Below are 12977 nucleotides of genomic sequence, written 5' to 3'. Positions count from 1 at the left end.
GTGACGACAACAGCAGGACAGGAAGACGCAACACTGCCGCTCGACTTCATATGAAAAGTGAATTGATTACAAAGTATTAGTTTTCCCCGAAAATTAACACATTTCATTTTTTCCAACTTTTTAATAAACCTAATACAATACTATCTATCTGTCTATCTATCTACCAGAATTTTATGGCAGTCATAGGTGTGGTGAATACTTTTATTGCATTGAAAATAATGTGATACATATTTTCAAAATAGAAAATTTAATAATCCCTTCTGTGTGCATATTCAACAGCTAATCAAGAAAAATTCTAATTGCCTGTCACCTGTTATTTCATAATCGCATCCAGTAGCAAACATACTATGTACAGTATAGTTGAATAGAGCAGACGGAGGAAAATACACACACAAAGGTTTTCTCAGGTTTGTAGATAGTTTGGTGAATCATCATTAGATAAAGATAAAAATGGAACGTGATGAGTAAATATTTTTAAAAGCTTTGCCGTTCTTAAGGAATCTAACACAGTGGAACCTCAAATTTTAAATGTCCCAAATTTCCTGGGAAAAAGTAACTACCTCTAAATATTACCCTCACCCCTCTAAACAATGAAATCCACCAAGGTTTTTCTTTACCGTTAGATTCTCATACCAAAGGGTGCAGCTGATAGCAAAATGGAAAAGTGTGACAAAAGCGTTTGTTGTGGCCATTCAGTGTAATCAATTAAGTGACATCAATAAAAGACAAGAATGGAAGGTACACCGTATGCTTCAGGCATATCTACATTGAAAGGATGACAAGTTTTAGTGTTAATTCATTCTACTGCACAGTGATCAATTTCTTTAAGGGTGTAAGAATGTCAAATTTAAAAATACATTTTAAATGGTTCTATAATATTTCATACATGTTATACAATTGTAACCGTTTCACACCAGAAATGATCATTTCTATTTCCAGGTCAAAATTTGAATTAATAAAAGTTTGAACAATATCTTTGTATGGGTTTTGTTCAAGCTTTTAGGTTACACTGTAGTTATACCTGCAGCCCACAAATTTTCAACATTGATCACCATTGATGCCCACGTTAGATAAATAGAGTGGAGAAAGCTGAGATAAAATCAGGGTAGTCGTTTCATGTCCCACAGATGTTCATTTCTTTGCAATCAGGGCATTAATGTCATCCTGCGGTTGAAGGCTGTGCCACTGTGCGATTGGCCGCCTCGGGTTGGCGAGCATGTCCGACCAATGATGTTGCTCGGTTCCAGCGACACTCCCGCCCAGCAGAACTTTCCCGATGGCGTCATTTTTTCCAATTTTGTCATAGTCCAACACGGTCACTGCTACCTGCACCTTCTGGAGATGTGGTTTAATACACACACACACACACACACACACACACACACACACACACACACACACACACACACACACACACACACACACACACACGGAAAATGAATTTGTACATTGGTTTTGCCATGATAAAGATAATTAAAGATGCAAGCTGCAATGAAAGGGCGCTCATGCCGCTGATTTCGTGATGTATTCTTAACAGATGGGTGGGGCTAAACTGCCAAGCGTTTTATTTATTTCTTTATTTATTTTTTGCTAAGGGCATTTAATATTTGCAGAGCATGTTATCAAAGTATACCGTTTTAAGATTGGCCGTAGAAAAAGGGGTTTTCATCCTTGCTTGGTAAGATTTGGATTTTCAAACCGTCAGCGACACATGATGGATTGAATACATTGACCCCGTTGTGACACAAGGAGCTAAAGCGGGATCATAGTCAAGAAGACGGCGTTGTTTCCAGCTTTGTTATGGGTGTGGAAATACAATGCAAGAGTTGTCTCTCGATATTTGGCTCAGAGATGATGAAAGAGGCTGACCATATTGCGTCTCATGCAATGGAAAATAATACAGTCAGTGTGCCTGTATGTACCTCTATCTGTTCACACGACACTTCAAAGCTGAATGACTCATTATAGTAAGGGTTCAAAGTGTTCTTCTTGATGGTGGTTTTCTTTTTCTTGAGTCTTTTCCCATTCAGCATTAAGTGGAGCTTCACGTAAGGGTCTGATGGGGAGAATGGGAACAGTCAATGGCGCCGTTTATTTAGCATTTAGCAAGAGTGTTGGCTCCTCAACTGAAGAACTAAAAAGTCTCAGTTGGTCGTGTTTCACTTATAAATTGACATCTCCTGAGATTAGAGAAATATATCTTGTCATTTGACTCACCTGACAATCCACCCACATCCATTTTCTTCAGGTTTTTGGCCTCCAGAATCACGACAGTCAATTTCCCTGCTGTCGGAACATACCTCAAGGACAAACAAATATCTCCGAGCCGCTCACTCTGACGCACAGAAAGAAATGTACTGATAATTCCGGGAAACAACGAACTCCTCATGACCACATATGGTACACAATCAACTAAGACCCAATACATGAAAAAGAGAAACTATCCTCAAAGTGAAAGTATCTTTGACTTAAGCCTTCAAGAGGAGACAAAGCTTCGAGACTTGAGCAGGAATTCAGCTCGTGAATTGACAAAATGTTCTTTAGAAGCTTTGAATACAGCCATTTTGAATTTTGGAGTTATAGCCTGGTGAATAATGTCATACGCACTTAAAATGGTGATAATCTGTGTAAGTAGCAGCCTGTGTGGGTTTTCTGCGGGTACTCAGGTTTCTTCCCACACTCCAAAAACATGCATGGTTGGTTGCTTGGACACTTCAAATTGTCCCTGGGTGTGATTGTGAGCGCGAATGGTTGTTCGTCTATGTGCGACTGGCTGACAACCAGTTCAGGATGTGCCCCGCCTACTCCCCACGACAGTCGTGGGCTTAAGTGGTTCAGATCTTGGATGGAAGGATGTATTTCAAATAAAATGTTTCAATGTCTTCAGATCTGTGATTCTACACTTCTTGAAGCAATACTGGGATAACACAATAATTGTGAGATTTTGACCTGATAATTGGTAAATTTCCTTTTTTGTTTTATACATTCTTACATCACTAACGACATGTGAGTGTTACTTTATTCAGTTCAACATATTTCTTTTACATAATGTGCAGCTAATCCTGTGGAAGTATCATTCACCCACCTCCTCTTTTTCCGCCTTCTGCAGATCCCGCCACTCCTGCAGCGACTGGCTGAAATCCACGCTGCTCATCGGGATCTTCACCACCCCGATGGCATCGTGCTTGGAGAAGCGATCAAAGTCATACACCGTCATCACCAGCGTCTTGCCTCCCAGCTCCGTGTACGCTACCTTTACGGCCGCACATGCATACACAATGTTAGACTACGTATGTATTGCTTCCTCTTTGACATTTTTTGTGATGATACCGCTACACAACAGTACTAATGATGATGAAAGAACAGGAATATGGGAGAAATCCTTTTTTCATACGTTACAGCATGAACTTATTGAGCACAGTGGTGAGCACGTCTGCCTCACAGGATGTGTATGGATCAATTGTTTTTGTTCTTTTTACTTTTGCATATCTGGTTAGACAATTGAAATTCTAATGGGAATTCAATTGATGTTATTTCTTTTGGGGGGTGGGGGGACGATTTGTATCTGAATCTGATGTCGATCAGCATCCTGGAGCAGAATTTTTTGGGGACCTGTAACTAATTTCCACTGTTCATTTCAGCATGGAAAAAAAAAAAAAGAAAAAAAATCACCTTAAATGTGAACGTCTCGTTGAAATTGGGTTCCAGAGTCTTTCTGTGAACTTTGGTTTCAAACTTTTTCTTTTTGTCTGGGAGTAGATAGACTTTAACGTATGGGTCTGAGCTACCACCCACATCCATGGCAGGAAGCCCGGCGGCCTGCAAAATGCCCACCACGAGCTAGCGGGAGAGCAGAGAATATTAAACATTAAGAAAAGTTGGTGTGAGATGACATTTAGGATTTGGCAGCCACCTCACCATGTTATCAGTGAAATTGTAGTCCAGTGTGAAATGCAGTCTGCCCAACTTTTCATCCTCCTTTGGCTGGATGTCTGACAACTCTGTTTCCTTCTTGATTTCAACTTTTAGTGGCTGTACACACACACAACGAACATGCTAACGTGTGCAGCTAGAAAGTGTCTCAGGTTCATACATCCTGACAGCAGCGAAAAACTAAATGAGTGATGTGCATTCCTCATGCGAACACAAAGTAGCAAATCCCGACGTTAGCACCATGAAACATTTTTACAAGCAGAAGGCTGCAGGAAGTGTACCTCGTTGGAACGACCATCATTTTCCGTGTCAAAATCTCCAGCCTTGCTCTTCTCTTTTCCTTTTTTCTTGTCCTTGTCCTTTCTCAGACATTTTTTCCAGGCGCACACGCCAAAGGAGAGCAGGACACACAAACTCACAATCCAAAAGGCTGCCACGACCCACGATGACGCTGCAAAAGAATATACACACGCAAAAAAATAGCCAAACTCATTTAATTTGAATTTTTACTTCACCTGTGGGTAGGTAGGATAAATCAGTGAATGTATTTTTATTCATATTAATGGGGACAACTAGCCATCCATTTATGGAAAATTTACTTTGTAAATGTTTTTAGACAAGTCGTTGAGTCTCATCAAGCGTTACATAATGTGACCAAAATAAAACTTATGTGCCTGTGAGCAAGTTATTCTGAATTTTGCCCGATTGGGACATAATATTGTGAATCCCTGTTTATCACGGATGATACATTTTCGGACACACATGCGATGAGTGAAATTTACAAAATAGACAGAGCATAAATCGCAAAATAGAGAGAGAATAATTTAACCTCTACCACACTCTTTCAATACATATAAACATATGAAAACACAATTTTTTAAAACACATGCAAAAAGCAATTGACCATGTCGGAATATCTACAATCGCTGGCCACAACATTAACACATGAAAGATTCCCATCTTAGCATGACGCAGTTGTACTCTGCTGCAAACCACAACTACATTCAATCAACACTATGTGAAATTAATATCTCTCTGATAGCCTGAATCAAAAGTGAGAAGTTATGATCTTTGTAAAGGCAAAACTCGGTCCAGCTCTTGTATTATTTGATTGAATCATGAGATTGTGAGACTCTACCGAATTGAAATTTCCCAAAGGACTCTGAAAATGTTTTTAGATGGCTAAGGAATTCTGCACAATATGTTTATCATGTCTCAGCACAATGTAAGTTGGACCACAGATACTGCTTTTTAACTCACTGTGGATTCGGTGACGTTCACTCATGAACTTGTCAGGACTTTGCCCTGCAGGGTGCGTTTGGTTTTCTGTGGCGTTGGACCATTGGGTGGCTCTCATTGGATGGAGCGGATCAGCTTGGCGCATTCCCGTCATGTTGTATTCCGGATAGGGCTGGCAATTATATCCTTGTAAAAAAGGGGAACAATTAAGCGTAAAGAAAACAAAACTCAATAGAGCCTCCGTCAAGGCTATCCAAAGTAGGATCAGCACCAAAATATTCGCCTCACAGACAAGTTTTAATGATTTTGAAGTATGGTGTAGCTAAAGGATAACAGTTCTTAAAGACACTGTAAAATGATTTAAGTGATGCAATGAAGTACCGAACTATTGAGACAGCGTTACCCCCGCCCCCCACCCTGCTCCCTATTTCAGCTAGCTGGTAGCCACAGCGTCCAACAAATGGAGGAGATCCCTATTTTGTGACTGATTTGTCCTGATTTGTGACTTTTTGGGGCCTAAAATTGTATTCAATTAAATGGCCTGCTAATATACGTCTTGCCTCTCACAAAACAAACTCCAGCTAAATGCAGCTGATCAATTGACGCTATTTTCTCATCGGTATCAGATGACATCTCCTTTTTCTGCTGTTCAGGCATCAACAGCATAGCAGAACATACGTTGTTCGATTGAGACTGATCGAGCTGTGACACCGGGTGCAGCGAGGTTGCATCGCGCGTGAGGACATGTGTGTGCAATGCTCCAGAGGTGACTGCTATGCGCCAAGGTCACTGTCGTACCCGAAAAACAGCTTTTATTCAGCAGGATTATACTCCTGTTTTTTTTTGTTTTTAACTAAATTAACTACAGAGCTCATCCTCACAAGGGTTGCAGGTGAGCTGCAGGTTATACCAACTGAATTTGGTTGAAAGGTGAACTCCACTTTGTACTGATCAAGACAAACAACCATTTACACTCAAATTCACAACTACAGACAATTTAGAGTCTTGATTGAATCTCACAGGCATGTTTTTGGGAACATAAAGAGGAAGGCGAAACGAAGAAAACCGACATATGAACAGAGAGAAAATGCATAGTTGAGATTCGAATGCAGAATCTCTTGACTGTGAATGTCAGATGTTCTAACATCTAGTCCAACGTGTTTCCCAGTTTCTCCTTTGTATTACAAAAAATACTGACTTAAATATAAAGTAGACAGCTGGAAAATGTTGCAAACATTATTTACAGTACATACAGTACACCTTCACTACAGTAATACACAATCTGTTTCTTTCATTCGGGATCAAAGAATTATGTACAATATACTGTATATGAAACCGTCATACTCCAAATGTTGACAATATGTTACATTAATTGGGCCAACTATTAGTAAATAAATCTTTTGGGTCTTTTTTTTTTTCCAAATTTGTGGCATTTGAAAAAAAATGCCTGTCAACCATCCCAAATTCCTAAAAGAAGACCCGGTCAGCATGATAGCCTTATTCTCAGGCCTATAATGCACCCAAGTGTTTTTAAATACAAGCCAAATTTTGGAAATTGTTTGAAAGTATTCAGCATCAAAGAGAGTCAAAAACAGACCTACCAATTTCCCGACTGTCCAAACAGCAGCGATGTCCGAGCTCATAAGTGCTCCCTTTTTCCCCCCCACATACAGAGAGGAAGAGGAGGAGGAGAGAGGGTGGCAGAACTGGACAGGACAGGCAGAGGACAAGCATGTGGTAAGTGAGAGAGTCAGTGATGTGACGTCCTTTGTGTTTTTGTGCCACTCGGAAAGTTTTATGAGCCAGAATGAGGAATGAGACGTGATAGTTTTTAATGTAAACTTTGGCCATGTTACATCTCAAAGTGTTCATGGGAGTCTCGTGGGAGAGTGGCTATTTTTCTCTGCCTCATCCACACTGTTCAACCCTAATCGGACCACTTCTGAATATTTATCAGTGTAGTGACACTGCTTTTTAAAAGCTTGTTAGCATACTGAAAGTTCAGCAGTAGTGTGCATTAACATTCAGATTAAGCGCATGACCATGCGCGTGTTTGTGTGCGAGCGTCTCACTGCATAGATGCCCTGAGATCGCCTATGTATAGACAATAGCTGCCTGATTTAGAAACTTCGGATGTGGTTTCTGCAGCAACAGAGAGAGATCAGGTTCCGGACCCAGGACCCGTTCACCTTGAAACACCAGAAATGAGCGAGAGATGCTGTACAGAAGGGAGAGTAAGGCAGAGAGAGAGGGTCGGGCGGGGAAGGTGACACACAAAGTGGATTCAAGGATGAATTCTATCATTTTTGACAAAGGTTAAGGTCACTGCGGCTTCAAAAAGACTTCGTAGGCCTTTTTGTGTTGTCTTGGAATACATTGAGGGATTCCTTCCAAAGTTTTACAACAAATCTAGCGGCATTATTAACTAGGAATCAAAACTGAAATAAATGTCACTGAAATGTATTTTGTACAGTCCCACTTGAATGTACTTGATTAATATCTTCGGAGACAAACATTAGTCGAGTTGTGTATTCTTATGACCAATTACCTATAAGTGTAGGTATATACATAGGCTTGCTATTTAAAATGCAGAACATCTTTACTAAAAGTCGACTAAAACAAACCAGTCTTTCCCTCTATTTAAAATGTGGAATAGTGTTTATTATCAACTAACAAAGCTTATCAATTAAAATGGTGGCTTATAGTTCGTTACCCACAAATTTTGAAAATATATTTTAAATGTGGAAAATAATACATGTCTATTTAAAATGTGAACTCTAATTTACGAACAAAAATAAATTTATCATGTTTAATATAATCTAATACTGATTTGATAATTAAAAAAATATGTATTTATACTGTGGAATATTAAAAACTGTCTATATACGTATTTTGTGTGTGTGTGTGTGTGTGTGTGTGTGTGTGTGTGTGTGTGTGTGTGTGTGTGTGTGTGTGTTCGTTCGTAACCACGAAATGTCATAATGTCGTATGTCGGGAAGAACCACGATCAAATTTAATACAGTACTGTAAATGCAACTCATACCGCCAGACGCTAAGCGGCAGTACTGTCGTCTGATCGACATTGCGTATATGTATTTACAAGAGAAGAATCTCCGTCTCCTGGATACAGATGGAAGCGTCGTTGTTTTGGATCCTTCAACGGTGAGTTGTTGTTCTGTTTATTTCCTCAAATATTCTCGTTTGTGTGTGGCGTCGAGACAGACAGAAAGTGTCGCTCTTTGACTCGATCAGGCAGACAAAGGAACAAAATGAGAAGACGTGATTCGCCACTTGTCGTCAGATTAGGAATGAGATAGCTACCAAAGGCTAACGGTGTGTACGTCGATCTAAATGTTATCCAAGTTTGGGTTGAGTGACGGTTTTCATAAAAACGATTAACTGTTGCAGCACGTATAGCTCACGTAAAGTCCAGTGAGTGTATTTCAACAGTTTAGCTTTAAGCATAACCTGCATGTCACGGGAGGATGACACAAAATTTACAAAATAGCTTTATTTGAAGAATTCCGACGAATGAATTTTGTCTGGTAAAACGATCCAACTTGCTGTATGAGTTGTGGTCACCCACCCCCCCTTTTTTTTTCCTCGCGAACATCACATGGAATAAAATCATGTAGCGCAATGTTTTCCACATGCTGTTGCATGTGGAAAACATTTTTTTCTATGCAAAGTCATGAAGCTGAGAAAAATAAAAAAGGTAATCAGTTTCCATCCATCCATTTTCTATAGCGCTTGTCCTTGGCTTGAATATGCTTTGGATCAGCGCTACACACAGTTTGGATAAACCATTCGCCGTCATTTTCAGGACACTTCTAGACAAAAAAAGCCTACACAGTCACATTCACACTTATAGTTTAGAGTCTTAAAAGAGTCTCGTATTTATAGTTCTGGAATTTGGGAGGAGGCGGGAGTAACTGGGGAGGACATGCAAAGTCCACACGGGCAGGCCTAAGCAGTATGGACATAATGTACCTGTATTTGTTTTGCAAATGACCTTCAGGCATTCCTCTTTTCTAGTGATTTGGAATGCCGCCATTTCAGCACCTTCACCAGAAACATGTCCTGCAGACTGTGTGTGCGCTGGAGGCTGTCATCCTGCGCACCTTCGGCCCTGAGGGAGGACAGGTGCTTTTCACCCGAGACAATGGACATTCAATGTTGAGCCGCAGCGGAACACGCATTCTTACGGCGCTACGACTTGACCACCCGCTCGCCAGGTAACTCGAACGACTCGGCTTCCTGCAGTCAGATGTATTAGATGCGTGACTTCATCAGGATCTGGTGTGATATATAAAATGCTTTTGGAACAGCGTCAATTGTTTTGACACTCACCTTTATGAGCATTCAACGCCTTCAGGCAATGTCCGACCTTTCGAAAATATTTAGGCTGACTTAAAGTCCCCAACAAGCACAAAATATTGCTGTTTCAAGGAAACAGCAACATTTTCAGTTGTTTAATGTTTGGTACAAAAAAAATATTGTTTTCAACACAATATATATTATTTTGGTCTGCTACAAAACGCATAAATCATAAACCTCAACAATCCCATCTATTAGACATTTTTAAATGCTCTGCCAACTGGTCATTTTTCAGAAAATAAAACAATAAACATTCAAGTAAACTGCCACATGGGCACCATGAGTTGCACTAAAATCAGCAAGATTGTCCTCACATTCGTGCCATGTTCACTGTGGCGGAACCTTTTCAATTGTGGGCATGCCGTCAATTGATTTTTTTTTTTCTTCAAGTGGTTGATATTCTTTATATTTGTACAAAATGCATCTTTGAAAATACACGATAGGAAAGGTCCAGGGAAGTCATATACGGTGAACATTTTGGCCAGGGAATGGGAATTCAAATTGGGAAGAGATTTTACAGACACCCTCCATTTGCTTCTCTTTCATTTTTAGGATGATGGTTGAGTGCGTCTGGAAGCACAGCGGGAAAACAGGGGATGGATCCAAATCATTTATCCTTCTTGTGGCATCGTTATTACGCACCATTTACACCGCGGCCTCTAAGGATCCAAATGGATCTCAGGTCTATAACTCAAGGGAAGCAGCCGCGTCGGCCGCTGCCAGGCGCCTGGCAGACCAAATGCTGGCTTTTGCGTTGGAGAAGCTGGATGATCTGATCGCTCTCTCGGTGACTCCTTACGGACTCAACCTGTCAGCGGAGGTTTTAACTGCAAGCGCCCAATCCTCATCCAACTCGGATGGGGTTCACGTCGAAACGTTGTTAGCGTCTTTCTTTCGTACTCGTTTGGGTTGCGCCCACTGTGACTTCATGGGCGAGCTCGTATGCAAAATGCTCCGTCACTGGAGCCGTAAAAATGACGAATGTTCTCCATCAGACAAGATCGGGAGTTTTCAAAGGAGCTCGGTCGTAAACTCAAATGGCTGTAAATCCAATACATCTTCCTCGTCACTCCAGTTTCTGAACGACAATTTCCCTGCGCTGCACACGCCGCTGTCTGGCTTTCCTGTAACTTGTTCACGTTTGATTGAGGGGCAAATCATCCACAGGGACTATGCCACACACTACCACGGCAATCACCAGCATCCGGTCAAGGCGGTGGTTTTTACCATGTCCCTGCAACCCAAATGGCTAAACGCGGGTGACATGCTGGAGATTGGGAGTGGACCACACGGCAAGAGCATCATGCACTTTAGCGCCTGGGCGGAAAGCTCACTGGAGCATATTTTCGCCACCTTGAAGACTCTTGGAGTCTCCCTGCTGCTGTCTGCCGTCAAACAGTCTGAAGCCGTCCTGACTTTGGCGACGCGGGCGGAGATGTGCGTCGTGGAGTGCGTCGACGAAGACGAACTGGCGCTCTTCCTCCACTTGAGTGGGGTCACGGCCGTCTCGGACTATCGGGGGATTCGACCAGGACATATTGCTTCTTTGGCATTTTGTCGACCGATGCTTCTGGGAGCGCATCGGTGAGACTGCATTTTGTGGCAACGTAATATCGATGCTGCCGATGCGGTTTGATGGTCACCATTCCACCTTTCCTCCTCCCACAGATACGTTCACGTGGGTTATCCCGATTCCAAAGGAACGCAGCCATGCAGTGTCATCATCTGCGGCTTGGGTGAAGGGCAAACGGATCAATATGCAGGTGCCGTTCAGGATGTCATCCGTACGCTGCGTACAACATGGGAGCCCCTGGGTGCAAGTGTTATTTCGCCCGGTTGCGTCATACCCGCTGGCGGTACTTTTGAGTTTCTGTTACACCACGCCCTCCTGCAACATGGCCGCTCTCAGGCCGTTTCTAAAGACGTCGCTGTTGTTTGCCAGCTTTTGGCGGACGCGTTACTCCATCTTCCCCGACGTATTCACTCCCACAAGCCAAGGGATTTCTTACAGATTCAATCAAGAGTCTGGAACTTTTGTCGGAATCCTTTCCAGTCTGACGGATTGTTATGCGAGCTGGAGATTAGCGAAGCAAATCGCGGTGAGAAAAGTTCTCAAGTGGACACTAAATCAGGTATATATTGTTTATCAGGACTTGATTCTGTTTCCTGTAAATACCATCTCATCTTGGCTGTGCTGCAATGTGTCAAAAGCCTCCTTCGAGCGGACACTGTGCTGCACATCTCCACCAAATTGCACCCAAAATCACCAAAACCCAACAATTCCTCCGAGGATGAAGACTGAGGGTTTTTGACCTTATATGGAACTTCAAATACAGTGATTTGTTTTGTTTTTTTTCATTTTCTACTTCAGTGTGAGCTGCGGGACATTGCACTGGATCATGTTTACCACGTTGTCTGTTTCTTCAAGCAATGCATTTTGAATACAAGTGTCAAAGATCTACGGATGCAACCAATTTCATGGTTCAACCCCACAAATAAATATTTATACTGAATTGAAATATCTCATTCATAACTTATTGTTTTCATACATATGGAAAATAGAGAAGAGCCACAGGACAATATATTACAGTACAATATTATTCAGCATTTTATCTGAAAACTCGCTAATATTCAGCTTTACGTACTTCATGTCGGTGCTGTATTACAGTCAAAGTATGTAGCTGACTTGTGGTGTAAATCATGAATCAAAAAGCAGGTAGTTTGAAGAGTCTATTTACGGTGTGGTGTTTATTTATTCAAGTCGATGCTTGTTATAGATTTAGGCACTGCGTTTATTTGGGTGTTAGGACACAATTTGGGGAAATGCGGTGGGTCGCTGGAATTAAAATCATTTGGGCAAACTGAAGACAATATGATTGTGAGTTTTATTTATTTGTTAAAAGCAAACGTCAAAAGCTCGCAAGCGTCCAGACTTTTCAGCAAATTTGTCTTTTTTTTTCCACACTAAAACAAGATTGGTGCTAAACGATCTGATATGCGCAGCTTATACATAGAATTTCAAATTTTACACTTTATAATACGTCATTGAAATCTTACACTAGTTCTGTGTCATCACAGATAATCAATCAATGCTAAGCATAGTCTTCAAACGAAAGTTGCCTCTGGCCCCAAGTGTTTATTTTGGCCATTCACTACTTCTGGATTTTTTTTTTTTTCCCCCAGGACTTCTCTTTCTTATCTCATTTTTCCTTGCACTCTCCCCTGGCCACCGCAGAGCAAATAAGAGAACAACACATAACTCATAAATTTACACACATTCTTTTATGTAATCAGTGTTATCTTTAGCAGGGGCCTCAGGGCAGAGGTCTGGCTGTCAACAACCAAATCACCGTGTACTTTCCCGTTCTCTAATCACATCCACACCAGGTCTGTTACTCTTAGCGAGTTTATATAAAGCGGAGTCATGA

General features: G+C 41.3%; 2 protein-coding genes across 6 annotated transcripts; one reads left to right on the top strand and one right to left on the bottom strand.

The window, feature by feature from the left end:
• Positions 1-45: 45 nt before the first annotated feature.
• On the bottom strand, positions 46-8350 carry LOC109528085 (synaptotagmin-1-like). Of its 3 annotated transcripts, none has more exons than XM_019890375.1 (10): positions 8273-8350; positions 6774-7390; positions 5194-5358; positions 4215-4384; positions 3919-4032; positions 3673-3840; positions 3086-3253; positions 2218-2335; positions 1923-2056; positions 46-1335 (listed from the first exon to the last, which is right to left on the bottom strand). In XM_019890375.1, the coding sequence occupies exons 2-10, from the start codon at positions 7042-7044 to the stop codon at positions 1132-1134; spliced, it is 1512 nt and encodes a 503-aa protein (XP_019745934.1). In that variant the 5' UTR covers positions 7045-7390; positions 8273-8350; the 3' UTR covers positions 46-1131. The 3 variants fall into 3 exon arrangements, with proteins under 3 accessions (XP_019745934.1, XP_019745933.1, XP_019745935.1); XM_019890374.1 differs by having other exon boundaries at positions 8216-8298; XM_019890376.1 differs by lacking the exon at positions 8273-8350 and having other exon boundaries at positions 6774-7946.
• Positions 8261-12415, top strand: bbs10 (Bardet-Biedl syndrome 10). 3 transcript variants are annotated; one of them, XM_019890372.1, is made up of 5 exons: positions 8261-8334; positions 9208-9407; positions 10102-11133; positions 11218-11681; positions 11750-12415. In XM_019890372.1, exons 2-5 carry the CDS (start codon positions 9217-9219, stop codon positions 11842-11844), a joined length of 1782 nt encoding a protein of 593 aa, XP_019745931.1. In that variant the 5' UTR covers positions 8261-8334; positions 9208-9216; the 3' UTR covers positions 11845-12415. The 3 variants fall into 3 exon arrangements, with proteins under 3 accessions (XP_019745931.1, XP_019745929.1, XP_019745930.1); XM_019890370.1 differs by having other exon boundaries at positions 11218-12415; XM_019890371.1 differs by lacking the exon at positions 8261-8334 and adding an exon at positions 8348-8505 and having other exon boundaries at positions 11218-12415.
• The last annotated feature ends 562 nt before the right edge of the window (positions 12416-12977 follow it).

Source organism: Hippocampus comes, unplaced genomic scaffold (assembly GCF_001891065.2).
Source record: "Hippocampus comes isolate QL1 unplaced genomic scaffold, H_comes_QL1_v1.1 scaffold88, whole genome shotgun sequence".
In the NCBI taxonomy this organism is placed as follows: domain Eukaryota; kingdom Metazoa; phylum Chordata; class Actinopteri; order Syngnathiformes; family Syngnathidae; genus Hippocampus; species Hippocampus comes.
The sequence above is the reverse complement of the archived record's forward strand: the minus strand, read 5'-3'. Positions and strand labels throughout refer to the sequence as shown.